This window comes from Lotus japonicus, chromosome 6 (assembly GCF_012489685.1).
Source record: "Lotus japonicus ecotype B-129 chromosome 6, LjGifu_v1.2".
In the NCBI taxonomy this organism is placed as follows: domain Eukaryota; kingdom Viridiplantae; phylum Streptophyta; class Magnoliopsida; order Fabales; family Fabaceae; genus Lotus; species Lotus japonicus.
The window spans coordinates 56,109,925-56,124,673 of NC_080046.1; the positions used below are offsets into that span (position 1 = coordinate 56,109,925).

The 14,749-nt window shown below is 34.9% G+C and overlaps 3 protein-coding genes across 3 annotated transcripts; 2 read left to right on the forward strand and 1 right to left on the reverse strand.

Moving 5' to 3' along the window:
- Window positions 1-2,051: 2,051 nt before the first annotated feature.
- LOC130726453 (vesicle-associated membrane protein 724) lies at window positions 2,052-4,601 on the reverse strand. Its single transcript, XM_057577712.1, has 5 exons — window positions 4,315-4,601; window positions 2,982-3,123; window positions 2,769-2,889; window positions 2,514-2,576; window positions 2,052-2,435 (listed from the first exon to the last, which is right to left on the reverse strand). The coding sequence occupies exons 1-5, from the start codon at window positions 4,502-4,504 to the stop codon at window positions 2,286-2,288; spliced, it is 666 nt and encodes a 221-aa protein (XP_057433695.1). The 5' UTR covers window positions 4,505-4,601; the 3' UTR covers window positions 2,052-2,285.
- A 2,589-nt stretch (window positions 4,602-7,190) lies between these two features.
- On the forward strand, window positions 7,191-9,781 carry LOC130726407 (uncharacterized). The gene is made up of 6 exons (XM_057577665.1): window positions 7,191-7,472; window positions 7,572-7,661; window positions 7,739-7,792; window positions 9,069-9,122; window positions 9,206-9,277; window positions 9,402-9,781. Exons 1-6 carry the CDS (start codon window positions 7,428-7,430, stop codon window positions 9,522-9,524), a joined length of 438 nt encoding a protein of 145 aa, XP_057433648.1. The 5' UTR covers window positions 7,191-7,427; the 3' UTR covers window positions 9,525-9,781.
- Window positions 9,782-13,404: 3,623 nt separating this feature from the next.
- On the forward strand, window positions 13,405-14,570 carry LOC130725609 (heavy metal-associated isoprenylated plant protein 36-like). The gene is made up of 3 exons (XM_057576823.1): window positions 13,405-13,452; window positions 13,568-13,643; window positions 13,855-14,570. Exons 1-3 carry the CDS (start codon window positions 13,405-13,407, stop codon window positions 14,568-14,570), a joined length of 840 nt encoding a protein of 279 aa, XP_057432806.1.
- The last annotated feature ends 179 nt before the right edge of the window (window positions 14,571-14,749 follow it).

Sequence of the window (14,749 nt, forward strand, 5' to 3'; positions counted from 1 at the left end):
ATGCCTTCATTAGAAATGATTTATAGTATAGTATTTGTAATATTCTGTCTGCAAGCAAAGAAAGAATCTTTCTTTAGTATCTACTTTGAAAATCTTCCATACCTAGAAATATTTTACCCAAGATATTACACAAAGATCATGCATTGGACCAAGCAATATGGCACCCCTTGGTTTGGAATTTGGAAAATGGATCACAAGGATCTTCAATGCCCCATGCTACAGTGCCCTACTCAACCAATTGAAAAATGGCATGAATTTCAAGAAAATGAAAAAACTCCTCGAGGATAATAAGACCACTATCCATTACCCCCCACCTTTGTGGAGATATGCCAAATGAACAAAACAAGAGAGAAATTGTAGAGCTAGATTAATGCAGTCTTGTCAATCATATGGTGCGGTACCTGAAGCCCATTCTGTTGTTGAATGGGCTAGGATGCTCTTTTTCACTGAGTGGTCAGTTTTGTTGTGAAAGCTCAAAGGGATGAAGTCATGGAGGGGAAGATGTATGTATGTCACCTTTACCTCACTCATATCCAAGAAGAATGGGGCAAATTAGTCCTCTCATTGTCTTCTAGTAAGTTTGCCTTTTTTTAGACTAGACCAGTCCACTAGAGCTCATGTCTTGTCATGCACTTTGTTCACATTCAATTGAAAGGTTGTGAGTTGAAAAGTGTTATATAGATGTGTTTACTTTGACTAGAATAATGTTTTGGGTACACATGTTGGAGTTGATATTTAGGCCAATCTAAAGTGAGATAGGAATGAAAGAGAGATAAATAATAAATTTGATAAACGATTTAATGTGACTGAAAAAAAGAGAGAGTGAGAGAAAAAAAATGGTGTTTGTCTATTTAGAATTTGTTTTGTGGTCTATCTATTATGAGTAATGGAAAAAATCCATTCATTACCTAAATCCACTTCCTCCTTAAATAGATATAAGAATAAAAAAATATATATATAATAGGTGATGTGAAAGAAAAGAAGAAAACTATGTAAAAATGAAATAGAAGAAAAAATGAGTATTTACAGTGAATCAATACTCAACACTTAAGAAAAATAGGTTTTGAAAACAAGAGAAACACAACGTTGGGTGGTTAGAATGCGAAATAGGATCAAGAAAATTTTGTCTTTAACAACCAGCTTCATATGGTAATCGCTTATTAGCCTTGGTAATTGATTACCAACATTTTCAATGGCTAGTCAATCACTCATCTATAGTAATTGAATATAAGATGAAAGAGATATAAAAAAATAAAAAAAATATAATTGGTGATGTGATAGAAAAGAAGAAAAGCATGTGAAAAAGAAATAGAAGAGGAAATAAGTATTTAGTTTACAATAGGAAATATAGGTTTTAAAAACAAGAGAGGAACACGAGCTTTGGGTGGTTAGAATGCGATGCTTTTTTAACACCCAACTTCATAAGGTAATTGCTTATTAGTCTATGTAATCGATCAAATCTGGACCATCTTCAATGTCAATGGCTAGTCAATTACTACCAAAACATTTTGTCTCAAATATGGACCATTTTCAATGTCAATAGCTAGTCAATTACTCATCTATGGTAATCTAAAATAATATAAAAGAGATAGTGAGTTCGAATATATGAGAACTGCTTTAATGGATGGCTCATATGTATAGTCGTATATCTTGTGTTTGAGGAGTTTTAGTCATTGCTAATTGGTGCTTTAAGTTCCGCATCCTCAAAAACTCTAGACCAAAGTTTGTCGTTAGTTCAATTACAAGGTATTTCTATTTGATCAGTTGTTACTTAGTACTTACACACTTTTGTGACTTATTCACTAAATAGTAAATACATATCTGGAAAATCTTCTATAATGGACTCTTGAAGCCAAAATCAATTTTTGGGGGAGATTCTGTGAGTAAATTTTGGGCGCCAAAATTGATTATGAGACAATGAAACTGATCCAAACATGTTATAACACAATATGAAACCCGAAGCTCAATGCGAAACAAAAAATGATGGAAATGTAAACAATGCTTTGCCGAAGAAGGTTGCATGCTAAGAGGTTGTCAACCAAGATTGGTAGTAAGAAAAAAGGACACATATATTACAAATGAAACTTACACACATTTTGTAGATCAAACAGTCCATCACATCATACAATGACAGTCCCCTCTCCCTCCCATCAAGAATTTCCAAGAACATGTACACCCTATATCATCATCAACCAGCAAAGAAGGAAGATTTTCCCCCTCTAATTGCCAATTATCCACTTAAAAACCACTTATAAATAAATAAAACTGTGAACTTTCAATTCTTGCTAGTTTGAACAGTCAAATCCACCACATATAGAAAGCCAGATAACCAGGACCAAAAACAACAAAATTCCAAAGACAACCAATTTAATTTTCATGTTCTGATACCACATCTTCCGACGAACTTGTGTCCCTTGCTTTCTGAAATCTTGAGCCTGAAAACCATAAAATCTTTCAGCCGTAGAAAGCTTAATTTAAAAACAAAAACTTGTATAACCTTAGTCACAGCCTACCTGTGAGCGCAATGTCTCTGTCTTGTCTGCTAGAATAGTCATATTTTCTCCCCTGTCAATAGCCTGAAGTGAAAACACACATAACAAAAATAAGGTGACAAAGTATACATAATATTGCAATCAATTCATCCAGCTTAAATAATGCTTCAAACAACGCAACTGAGAAGAGTATAGTAACACATACAAAAAAGAGTACAATGCAAGGAATTTTTTTTAATACAAAATTCCAATTCTTACTCCTAAGCAATTCAGTACCTTGTCTATATTCTCTAACATGATACTTTTAACTTCTGAAACTTGAGCCTTCACTTTTATCAGCTTTTCGATCTCTTCAGCATGATCAATGATATATTTCATGTGCTCTTTCATAACTGGTCTGCAATTGTCATCAATATTATCAAACTTTCTATACATGTCTATCCAAGGATTGAGGTATCAACACCATGCCCAGAACAAAATGAATATTACCCAAACTCCTTGTTCAGACTTTTGGCAACAGCTGTATCAGCTTTTCCACCACCATATCTTTTCTTAAAGTCAGCTTTGACCCGTTCAAGGAAAGCAATAGAGATTTGCTTGCTAACAGATTCCTTCGCAACAACACAGTAAGCTGCAATTTACACAAAGCCCAAATGCAAAGCATTAAAACATCAATTATGCTGCAATTCAATGTTTCCAATCTATCAGTTTGTTTGCTTCAGCATTTTCCGTCTACAAACTAGTGTGTACAGCCTAAAAGCTATTCTATATTGCTTATGTCATACACGATTTCCACTGAGCAATTTTGTAATAAGTTTATAAACATGCATTAAGAATAAGTTTGCAAAACTACCAGAAGTCAAATATCTTTACATATTTACACAAACACACACAGGCAAGAGGCATATGTAGTGAGAGGCAATAGACATTAATCTTGACCATCAATTTATAGTTGTATGGTCAAGATGAGTTCCTCTAGTGAGAACATACTCTCACCTAATACACTCCACACACACACACACACAGTAGGTTGCATTGTTTGTTCTCTTACATTCATGCTTCCACTGTGAAAACAGAGAAGACGACTATAGATCCCTCAATGACACGCACCAGGTACACAATTACTTTACAATATCTAAATCTTAACATGTTGGAATTAGTCTCTACATTGATCTTTGTATTCATTTAAATTCAGCAAGACTAACAATAATTTCGATATTATTGGAATTCAAAGTTGCAGTGTCTCAAGTCCCAAAAACCCAAAACCCATTGACTATCCATTTCTATCGAAGGCTAAACACAACTACAGAACTCATACACAACTTCTTAACATATCTATGGCATTACAATCTCTAAACTATTGACAAAATGATCAGATATCCTACCAACACCCCTCATCAGTGATGGACAAGGACACAAGCTAGCTGTCATTGAAATGAGGCATGTAAACAAAATATAACCAGGGAAAAGCAACTGTCTAATATCAGAGGACATGCAACACAATAAAGGACCTTTACCCTTCTATGACTCTTACAACTTGAGTAACAAAACCTTAATTAGACCTCAACAAGAACCCAAATTTTGTTTCTCTAAGCAAAACCCACTAATTCAAATGACAAATGAACCCAAAAGACCAAAACTTTAAGCTCACACAAATCCCCCATAAAGTAAAAAACCAGTTGCAAGATTAGATCCAGCACTTAGAAACTACCAATTCAAATTCCACTTCAATATCTGTTCAGACATAACACATCATCATAGAAATGCAGAGAATACCAAAAACAAGAGAAAGTAACAAGAGATCAGAAGGCTGAAGCATTACCATAACCATCTTCCACCAAGAAATTGAAGGTGTGGTGGTCACAGTTGTAGGTGAACTTGTTGTTGGAAGAGGTTAGTTTCTGGAGACACTGAGCTGCAATGGCAGGGAAGTTCCCAGTGAACTCGGTGTACTCAGCTAGCACCATCGTCCCACGAGCCACGAAGCTGTATATGAACGATTCCTGACTCATTGCGCTCTGCAACTGAGTTAACTCGCTCGCAGCTCAGAGGGAAAGAAAGAGAGAGCTTGGTTTGGTTGCTCTCTACGTTAACTAGAAATTTCTAGGCCCCGTTTGGTTTTGTTCTATTTCTGTTTTTTCTTTTTACTTTGTTATGAAGAAAGAATTTTTCCTTTTTTCTATTAAAATCAAAGAATCACGGATCACAAATGAAATTTGGATTACTCAGGAAATTACCAAGGAAAAGGCGAGCCATTAAAGACACATTGACCCTTTTATAGCATGACGTTTTGTGGATTTGTGGACTAGTTAGGAGCTTTCCACATTATGAGCCGGTCTTGGTGACGCGTGAGTGGTGTAATCTCTCTCAAAATGGTCAATAGTCATAGCAAGTAAAAGATTCGCTAAAGTTGACATAAGGGTGAGCCCCTCAATAATCAAGGCATAGCTTGTGAGTCCTTCATGCACGGCGAGTTGGTTCATTGTTCAGATGCTTCAATTTCATTAGGGCGAGCCAAATATAGTTATCCGTATGCAAATGCTCTTGGGTCGTTGTTCTATGTGGTCCAAGAGTTCAATTGAGGATTAAATTTAGGGTTTTATGCATTTTCATATAATATTAAAAAATTCTTTATAATGGGTATTTTCACTCGATTGGTTAGGCCATGAAATCCCTTCCGACTTAACAAGTTTTATTGTCTCACTAAACACTAAACGTGAATATATTTATATTTTTCCATTAGAATAGGCAGTTTTTAATGAATGAGTAAGAAAATATAATTATTCTAAATAACTTTGCAGCATGCATGCGTTCTGTTCAATTTATGATTTGTGAGCTGTCATTATTGATCTTTAGTAATGACTTTTGAATTATGATGACTGTGTTTGATGATGTATGAATGGAGATCTACTACACTACAAATATCTTCTTTCGGCGGTGTTAAAATTCAATATTAATTTGTGTTTAAATAATGTTGTAAATAAGTATCAAACCAAGGAATTTAACTAGAGTATAGCATTATGATTATAAAACATTAATGCTATATAAACTGTGTTATTAAAGTGAAAGTGAGTGGGGATTGTGACTGGCCGCGACTGCTTTATCTCTTGCTTGCTTTCGTTGATTTGCTGGTTTCTTTCTAAAGCATCTAAACTTGTCTAATTACTGCTTGGATGCATGCTTGAGGAGATATGTATCTCATCAAAAAAAAAATTATATCATTTTCTTCACTTTCCTTTTAATTAAAGTCAAACTCAACTTTAAAGGATTGCAACCACACTTGATCAAACATTCATTTCTTTCTTTAACCGTATAATAATTAGGACTAAAAGTTATTATTTCATGTAATTTTTTGTTACAAAGGAAAAATCATTTCATGTATTTCAGTATTTGTTATCAGAACTAAATTGAAAGTATAGTTTGGTTATTTTAATAAGAATCAACTTGATTTCTGGCTTTAAAAAGAACTTGAATTATGTATTGAAAGTCTTCACTCTTCTAATGCAGAAGAACAAGAAAATGAAGTGGAAAGATGAAAATGAAAAATGTAGGTGCTTGTTTGAAAAAGATGAAGAATGAAAATTTGAGACATCGAAAGCAATAAGAAAAATTAGGTTTTATTATTGTTTTTTAATTTAGTGTCATAGGAGTTATGATATATACACATGTTTTCACTCTTTTTCCACATTTTTTCTCATTTATTTCTATTTTCTCTATCAATCAAATCACCTATTACATCTTTACTTTCTCTCTCATTTCTTTCTATCTCTCTCTTCCTCCACTTCTCCACACCTAAAAAACGAGGTGTGGAGAAATAATTATTCATCATATAGTAAAGTTTTACTTAACCACTATAAGACTTCCTTTACTCTGTGGTAGCAAATGTTGAGCTATAACGAGATAATGTGAGAGCAGAGTTGAAGTACCATAAATGAAAATGTTAAGATAGATGAGTGAACACGCAATAAAATATATGATACGTAACGAGCAAATAAAAGAAGGTACAAAGATGACTTATTGAGATACGAGTGAGAAGAAAGACGATAACATAATATTTAGTTATGTGAAGAGATGTAGACCGTAAAGCAATTCAAATAAAGCATTAGAGTATATTGTTAATAATAATATCATCTTGTTGTATCCCAATAATCTCATAGTTTAGTTTTTTATCGAGTTCAATAGTTGAGTGTGATCCATATAGGTCACCTCACTTGTTGGAAAACGCTTTGGTTGTTGTTGTCACACAAGATTAAAAAGCCATGCAATGTCTCGTTCATGACTAACTAATGATGTGTCAACTACTGTGTGTATCTCTGTTAGCCACCTTTTTTCTGTATCAAAGGTTAAAGATACGATTAAAACCACCACATTTCTTTAAGCAATAATTCATAGACTACCAAACAGTGCAGACACATTGATACGTCATTTTTTTCTCTTTATATATATTTCTTCCAATCACATCACATCATATATCACATTTATCACTTATTTCTCCGCTCTTCATATCTTTTTCTAGTGATCTACGCTCTTTGAACGTACACTACTAATATTTATTCTATTTCTTTACACGGACACTAAAACCAACAGAATACAAATGTAGGACCAAAACCAAAAAAACCTTATTTTGAAGAACTCCAACAATTTAAACCTTTATATTTTATTTAAATAAAAAATGATGCAAGTAGAATAAAACAGGGAAGAAAATAGGGAAATGGTTGCATATCCCGCCTCTTCGCATATGCTTATGGCAAGTTTTGAAATTTGAGGTTTTGTCTGTTGTGCTGTTGATTCACTCACCAACGTTGGTGTTTTCCACCAACTGCAGCAACCAATCACACTCATCATTCACCAACAACATCGAAAAGACACACCCAATTCAAACTCTGTAGTCTGTATCTCAAACCCTAGAAGAAACCCGACCCGATTCGATCATCGATGGCTGACCCTGATTCATCTGCGCCATCTCTTCCTCTATCCACTGTCAGTCTTCTTCTTCTCTCCATTTCATCACTTTTTTCTTCGATTTGCCATGTTTTCTTCACTATTAACAGTAACCGACTCTTCCTTTTTGTTTTTCAGAAGGAGAACATCACTCCCATTTCCTCCAAAATCGCCGAACTCAATGAATCTAGATCGGAGCTTCTCGGAAGAATTCAGGGTTTGAAACAGGTGACACTTTATCAATTCGCACTAGTTTTACCTGGTTCTTACTAGTGCTTGCTAATTTTGTTTGGATCTACTTTCAGGATTTGCAAGGTTGGAGATCAAAGCTAGATACACAGGTCAAGGTGTATCGGGATGTAAGTGATTAATTCATGATCAATTTCACTATGCAAAACACTGTATTTTGCTTTTGAATTTTTTCTGAAGATTACTCGTGTGCTGCTTTGTATAACTATTTGCCTACTTGGATGTTGGGAAAGATAAAATGTGCGGATTGAACATTTTTTTTAGTTGCATTTGAGGCAAATAAGTTAGATTGCATTGAAGGTAGCTAGTAACTTGTTTCATATTCCCTTTTTGTGATGTTTTTAAGTTGTTAGCTGTTCCATTTGCTATGTCTTATCAAGCAACATATAATAGCCTGTGATGTTCTGACTCACTTTTGTATGATTGTGCTTTTATTGGCAAATATTAGGTAGCGCCTTTTCTTTCTTTGCATCATTGCATGTATTGATGTATGTGTGTTCATTTGTTTATGCTGGCTCTGCCCTGTGCTGACTCATGTATTGGCTTCTGTAAGTTGTATGAATTGGTTCATTTCCATATTCACATCACATCTGGTCGTGTATCGTATAGGTCAGTACATCATATATCTCGTCATATCCTCCTTAACCACCTTAATAAACACAATAGAGAAGTAATACTTAAGCAGGAAACATAGACTTAGGATTACAATATATATTCACACAAGGAAATTGTGTTAATATGGTTTTGTGAAGCAAGTGATTATTTGCTACCAATTGCATCGGGAAATCTTTCTTTATTGGCTGTTTCAAACTGAGGAAAATTGTGGTTCTGTGTACATTATATTGTCTTTATCTTATTGATTAGGGGCTAGATAATCCAATAGTTAGGGTTAGAGAGAGACCTAGGAAAACCTTAGATCAAATCATTAAGATGGATTTAGGAGTAAACAATCTATTTATAAACTTATGTATGACTGAACATTATGGCGGTGTAGGCTGATTCACCCGGCCTAGTGGGAAGACTTTGGTAGTTTGGTTGTTATTGTTGTACCCTTCTTTAAGTATAGCTTGTTGGACGGAAACCCAGGTATTGGCTTTTAACATGCAGAGTTGAACAACTGACAAGAAACCTGTAATGTATTTTATTATGCTAATTGATGGCTTTTTTTTGTGCTTATTTCAGATAGGGTTCATGTCATTCATGATGTAGTCTAACTCATAAGACTTAATATATGATTTTCTCCTTATTGTTTCTTTTTATGGTTATTATAGTAGCTGAACTCTTCTTTTATGACTGGTTTGGATGTTAATTAAGCTTCATTACATATGCCTGTAGTAAATTTGTTTATCAATTCTTTATGTGTTTTGTTTTGTTTTGTTCATGCAGGAGCTGTCAGAACTAAAGAAAACTCTTAATGTTGAAGTGGAGCAACTTAGAACAGTAAGTCTGGTTTTGGATTTTTTCCTCAAGTGTTCTCTTTCAAATTAAATTTGTGTAACATTTGTTTAAATACTCGAAACTAGGAATTTCAAGATCTGAGGACCACTCTACAGCAGCAGCAAGAGGATGTTACTGCTAGCTTAAGAAACTTGGGTGTAAGTTTTTATGAAGATTGATTGTTTTCCTTCACAATTCCTGTGATTATATTTGAAAGTTTATTCCCAATGTGTGTTGTACTCAAATTATTAAATACACTTAACATCAATGAATGCAATGCAGCTTCAGGATGTCTCAACAGATGTCAAGAAAGCTGAGTCCCAGGAGGCTAAGATTGAAGAAATTGACCAGAAAGAGCAGCAGGTGTTACCCGAAGAGGATAATTCCAAAGTAGCTGAAAATTAAACAGGCCTAAGTTTGGAGTATTTGCTACTACCAGCAGTGTATAACCTTCGGAGAAGCTGAATGTCTTTCTGTGTGTCTGTATTAGTAGTTCTACCTATGTATTGTTTAATTAGTAAGGTCAGGTAATACATGACTCAAATCAATCAATGGTAAATTTTGATGTTGCTCTTCCTTTCTGTTCAAACTTTATTTTCAAATTGTGGTACTTCTAGGACTAGTTGAACTAATCCGAAATAAATAAAAAATTGTTCTCTCTACTTGCTGATGATTTGTTTGGGGAACCCTATACCTTGTTAAGGCGGCACATTTGATTATTCATTATAATTAAATGCAACTTCTTTCTAAAAAAAATCAGTGAAGTATTAGTTTTGGCACATGGATTACGATTATGAATTTCATATCTGAAATTAATTCAAAGTGTTAATCCTTAACTAAAAGTCTTTGGTCTGTCATGCATTCACTTAATCTTCTGAATTTTCAACTCATGTTTCGTGAATTTAATCCAATGCAAGTGTTGGATTCTGTATAACATCACACATTCGTCACTCTTTTTTGGCTAAATACGAGATTATCCCCAACTAAAAATGCTGACATTGACAAGGTCGTAATTGTTACCAAAACATAACAAATTTAAAGAAACATTTACTTTGGATTTAAATGTTCAACCAACCATGACTTGCGACGTTAGTGTAAGGTTTAAGTCCACATGCTACTTAACATACCTGGAAAACACTTCTAGGCTCCTAGCAGTTCATTTTGTAAGAGCAACTAATCTTCAAATTTTGAGGTAAAACAACTTTTTAAATAAATTCAAATAAATCTAATTAATTTGATATGAATCGAGCAAACTAAGTAACTTCATTTTAAAAGAAGTCAAATTTTTTTTGGAATATTTTAGGGTGCAGGCCAGCTCTTGATGGAAAGTCTAGAATCTTATGGCTGATTTATTCAGTTTACCAACTGCATTATCATTCATTCATTATAGTACCATCTTGCCATGCCTTGGAAAAGTGCGGTTTTGGAGGGGAAATGGTGTTGTGATCTGTTGTCTCGTCCTTGTCCATTCTTTAATTTTCACTACAGTGAAATATGTGCAGCCATTGTACTACCTGACCAGCTAATCTTTATGAGAAAAATGATCTTTGTTGGGTAATTTTTTTTGAAATCTTTCAATTAATAAATTATGTTTACGGCATAAGTTAAAGATTTGTGTGAAAGGATTCTGACATTGAAGAATCTATTCTAACACTTGCAAACTTGAAACCCATACATGCTATATAACTTCTACCATATTAACATTCCTACCATGAAGTCAAGAGTTCCAAGTTAAGTGCCTATTATTTCAGATAACTTAAATATTAAAACTTGTTCTAAACATGTTCTAATTACATATTCATCAGTTTTTGTTTTCAAATTAGCCCTCAATAACATCTGCTGGAGAGTGTCAACTCTTACCTGAATGGTGTGCAAATGCACATTACTTGAAAGCTGGGATTGGATGTCATTCTCAGGTGAAAATACATGACATGCTGATTTTCCTCGATGGAAGTGGGCATGCAGACTCTAGAGATGGAAGGACTCTTTGACCAAGGTTCAAGGGGTTATGTTAAATTTTGGTGATCTAGTACTGGCTAGAACAGATCAATGTTCAGATTGGACTTTTTCTACCATAAATTTTGCTGCTCTCACCTCTCTCAAGGATTACTTCACAACAGACTAGTACTTTCTTTTCATGGCAGTAAATTGGGTGAAGTGGACTGATTTTGGTTCAAACAAGAAGCAATCTAGAGGCCCTTTTAGTTTTGCTTAATTTTATGCAGGGCATTTATTCTTCACTACCTCTTTACCCGCAGTTTTGGCTCTTTTACCTTGTCCAACTGTGCATTATTATTTATTGCTTCACTTATGCCTCCTAGAAAAAAAGGAGAAAAGAGAGACTAACTTGACATATCAAAATGTACAAAATAGTTTTGTGACAAAAAAAAGTGTTTTTTATATAAACATGACATTTCTTTATTCACAAATGCTGTTTAAGTCACCAAGTGACAGTCAGAGTTAAATAACATCATGAAGTTCTCTTGAAAAAAATATCTATATAGAATGTAATTATTTTAACTTTGGGAAGGTTTAAAAACTGCATTGCATACACTACTTTGTACTAGAGTACATGTAATGTATATCTCTCTCTTAACCTTTTATATTACTTATGGTGCCCACTAGGGTAGACAACTTTAAAATTGGTCCACCGATGGACCAAGGGTCATAGTAGTAAATTACAAAATAAAAATATATAAAAATACAAATTCTAACTCAGTCAATCCATACTCATTCGTCAAGAACTTCTTGAAATCACCGTGTTTCATCTTGTGTTTCACCTCAATGTTCATGTACTAGAACTTCTGCTGACAATCCACGAGTGCAAAACCCATTCTCTCAAGCATTAGCTTCAGCTTCTTCATCTGATTGTCGCTCCAAGTCTTCAACTTCGTGGCAATGTAAGAAGAACATAGCATCGAATCGAAAAGGTTCCATTCTTGCAACAGCATAAGAGGGAGAGAGGTTTATTTACTCTATTGTCCTTTTATTATCCATCAAATCCTAACCATCCAATAAAAAAATATTCCAAGATTCTCAGATCCAACGACATATGATGATGATCCACCGGTTGACCAATTTTAAAGTTGCCTACCCTAGTAAGCACCATTACTTATTATATATCGTTTTCCCTCCCTCTATATTTCTACTTTATATTTCTACTTTATAAAGACAGAAGAAAATGAGGAGGGAATGGGGGATGGTCAAACTCAAAGTCTCAAATAGTCAAACCCTGATATTTTGTTGCCATTGTGCAGGGAATTTTTCCTCATGACAAGAACTTTCTAGCATCAAGTTAACTTTTTTCTTCTTCTCTTTCAAGGCAAATTGGAAAGATAAATTTCCTAATTCAAAGCTAGCTAAGAATAGCTCATATACACAAGAAAATCCTATGTACAATGAACTCTAAGATCTTAGACAAAGGTACTATTATCCATGAAAAATATGGTAGAAGTGTCGATTAATTTAGTTAACAAAATTGCAATAAAGAATCTTATCTAGAATAACAAAACAAATAGCTCCCTAGAACAATAAACTAAATAACTAATACTTGCAAATGAAACAAAAGCCAAGTACATCAATAAGAGACAAGAAAACAAGAAGAGGGATTATAAAGCAATAGAGAATAGAAATGATCATAATACATTATATCAAAAAGGGTAGCGGACATATACATTAGTGACGACTTTTAATTGTCGAAGATATTTCTAGAGGTTACAAATTGTTGTTAACGTATATGTCATATGAGCGTCATGTAAAGTTTATATGTCTATATATCATTACTCGTAAAATAAAGTATGAATAACTATTTCCCCTAGTATCCTACTTTTGTTTTACAAATTTAAACTATTTTGCATAACAACAGAGGCTATAATTAAATGTGTGTTTGGACTTTGGATGCATTGTAAACCGACTTTCATTTCAATACAATTTTGTTTATTTATTATCTCGAAGTGAGTGTTAATAAATGTTTGCATTTGTGCTAACGAGTATCAAAACACAGCGAAAATCAAAATTACAAGAATGAAGGTAGAATCATGCTCAAGGGCAAAATAATGCAGCAGCATTGTGTCCTTCTGTCATTGTCACGTTCACGTTATACTTTGATGGCCAATTCCATCCTTACCTGAGTACTTTGGTCCCCTGTAGAGTGAATACACCCCAAGTACATTCTTGGCATTTTCCCTTCTTTTTGTCACACTCACTCCTTTATCTTCTCTCAACTTCCCAATCCCTCAATTCAAGTTCTCACAACTCACAAGCATCTTCCACTTGCCTCTCTCTAATGGATGCGAAAACTGCTGAAGCTGCTCCAGAGCCTTTGAAGTATCAGGTAGTGAAAAATTTACCATAATTGATTCCTCCAAGTTCAACTCAAGAATCATAACATGCATAAACATATCTTTGTTCTTTCACTCCACTAAAACTCATTCCTCTGTTCTTCTCAGACTTGGTACTTGAAAGTTTCCATCCACTGTGAAGGTTGCAGGAGGAAAGTAAAGAAAGTTCTGAAGAACATTGATGGTACTACTCTCTAAAGCTCTTTTTCCCCCCTAACTCTGTTTTGACTCTGTTTTTATAGATTATTCTTCCTTTTTTCTATCATGCATGGCTATGTTACACTGTGATCCATTCTCTACATTGAGTACATTCCATTTTCTTCACAAATTCTCAGCCAGCAAACAGTGTTGTTTTGTTTGCGCTGTAACACAGAAGAGAATGTTACACGTTTCAGGTGTTTTCACCGCAACAATCGACCTACAGCAGCAGAAAGTAACTGTCACTGGAAGTGTTGGTGTTGAGACTCTTCTCAGGAAGCTGGTCAGAGCTGGAAAACACGCTGAGATTTGGCCGGAGAATCTCGAGGGGAAGGGAAAAAGCTCCAGCAAAGAGAAAAAGGAGAATAAGAGCGGAACAAAAGAACCAAAAGGCTTAGAAAACAAGGGAACTGAAAGTGCTGCAAAGTGTGGCAAAGAAAGCAAGAGCAGCAGCTCAAAAACCGGCGGTGGCTCGCCGGAAAAGCCTCCGGTCTTCAACCAGGATCCGCCGGAGGGTGGTGGCGGAGGGGGTTCTGGTAAGAAGAAGAAAAAGAGAACTCAGAGTGGTGGCAATGGGTTGAGTGCAGGTGCACCATCCAGGAATGCACATGAGCACAGTGGATTCCAGTTCCAGAATCCTGGGCAGGTTGTGGGCCAGGTGAATCTGGACCCTACACGTCAGCAATCATTCTCATACCCAGAAGCACATTATCCTCCTCCAATGGTTTATTATGTTGCATCTCACAACAGATTTTATCCCATGGGAAGATTTGGTGGTTCTTACTATGTTCCCCCTTCACCCTACATTTCTGCAGGCATAGATCAAGATGGTGCTTGTCAATTTCAATCACCACCCTTGGTTTCCTTTGAGATATTCAGTGATGAAAATGCTAATGGATGTTCCATTATGTGAGACATATTGTGAGTTGAATACCAGTTGAGTTAACGTAAAAACACTTTCATCTCAACTCAATCTACCAGTTGAGTTCTGCTGACTTTTTATCTCGAAGTGAATGCTAATTTCAGTTAACACTAGTGTTAATGGGTATCCAAAAGGAATTAGACTGTGAAGAGAATGTTGCAGTGTTATTT

Excerpts from the sequence above, each read along its gene's own strand:
- LOC130726453 (XM_057577712.1), bottom strand. The coding sequence starts at position 4,504 with ATGAGTCAGGAATCGTTCATATACAGCTTCGTGGCTCGTGGGACGATG. Across the intron at positions 3,124-4,314 it reads CTTGGTGGAAGATGGTTATG|CTTACTGTGTTGTTGCGAAG; the intron begins GTAATGCTTCAG and ends TGTAAATTGCAG. Across the intron at positions 2,890-2,981 it reads AGTCTGAACAAGGAGTTTGG|ACCAGTTATGAAAGAGCACA; the intron begins GTAATATTCATT and ends TGACAATTGCAG.
- LOC130726407 (XM_057577665.1), top strand. The coding sequence starts at position 7,428 with ATGGCTGACCCTGATTCATCTGCGCCATCTCTTCCTCTATCCACT. Across the intron at positions 7,473-7,571 it reads CATCTCTTCCTCTATCCACT|AAGGAGAACATCACTCCCAT; the intron begins GTCAGTCTTCTT and ends TTTGTTTTTCAG. Across the intron at positions 7,793-9,068 it reads AGGTCAAGGTGTATCGGGAT|GAGCTGTCAGAACTAAAGAA; the intron begins GTAAGTGATTAA and ends TTGTTCATGCAG.
- LOC130725609 (XM_057576823.1), top strand. The coding sequence starts at position 13,405 with ATGGATGCGAAAACTGCTGAAGCTGCTCCAGAGCCTTTGAAGTATCAG. Across the intron at positions 13,453-13,567 it reads CAGAGCCTTTGAAGTATCAG|ACTTGGTACTTGAAAGTTTC; the intron begins GTAGTGAAAAAT and ends TGTTCTTCTCAG. Across the intron at positions 13,644-13,854 it reads AGTTCTGAAGAACATTGATG|GTGTTTTCACCGCAACAATC; the intron begins GTACTACTCTCT and ends TACACGTTTCAG.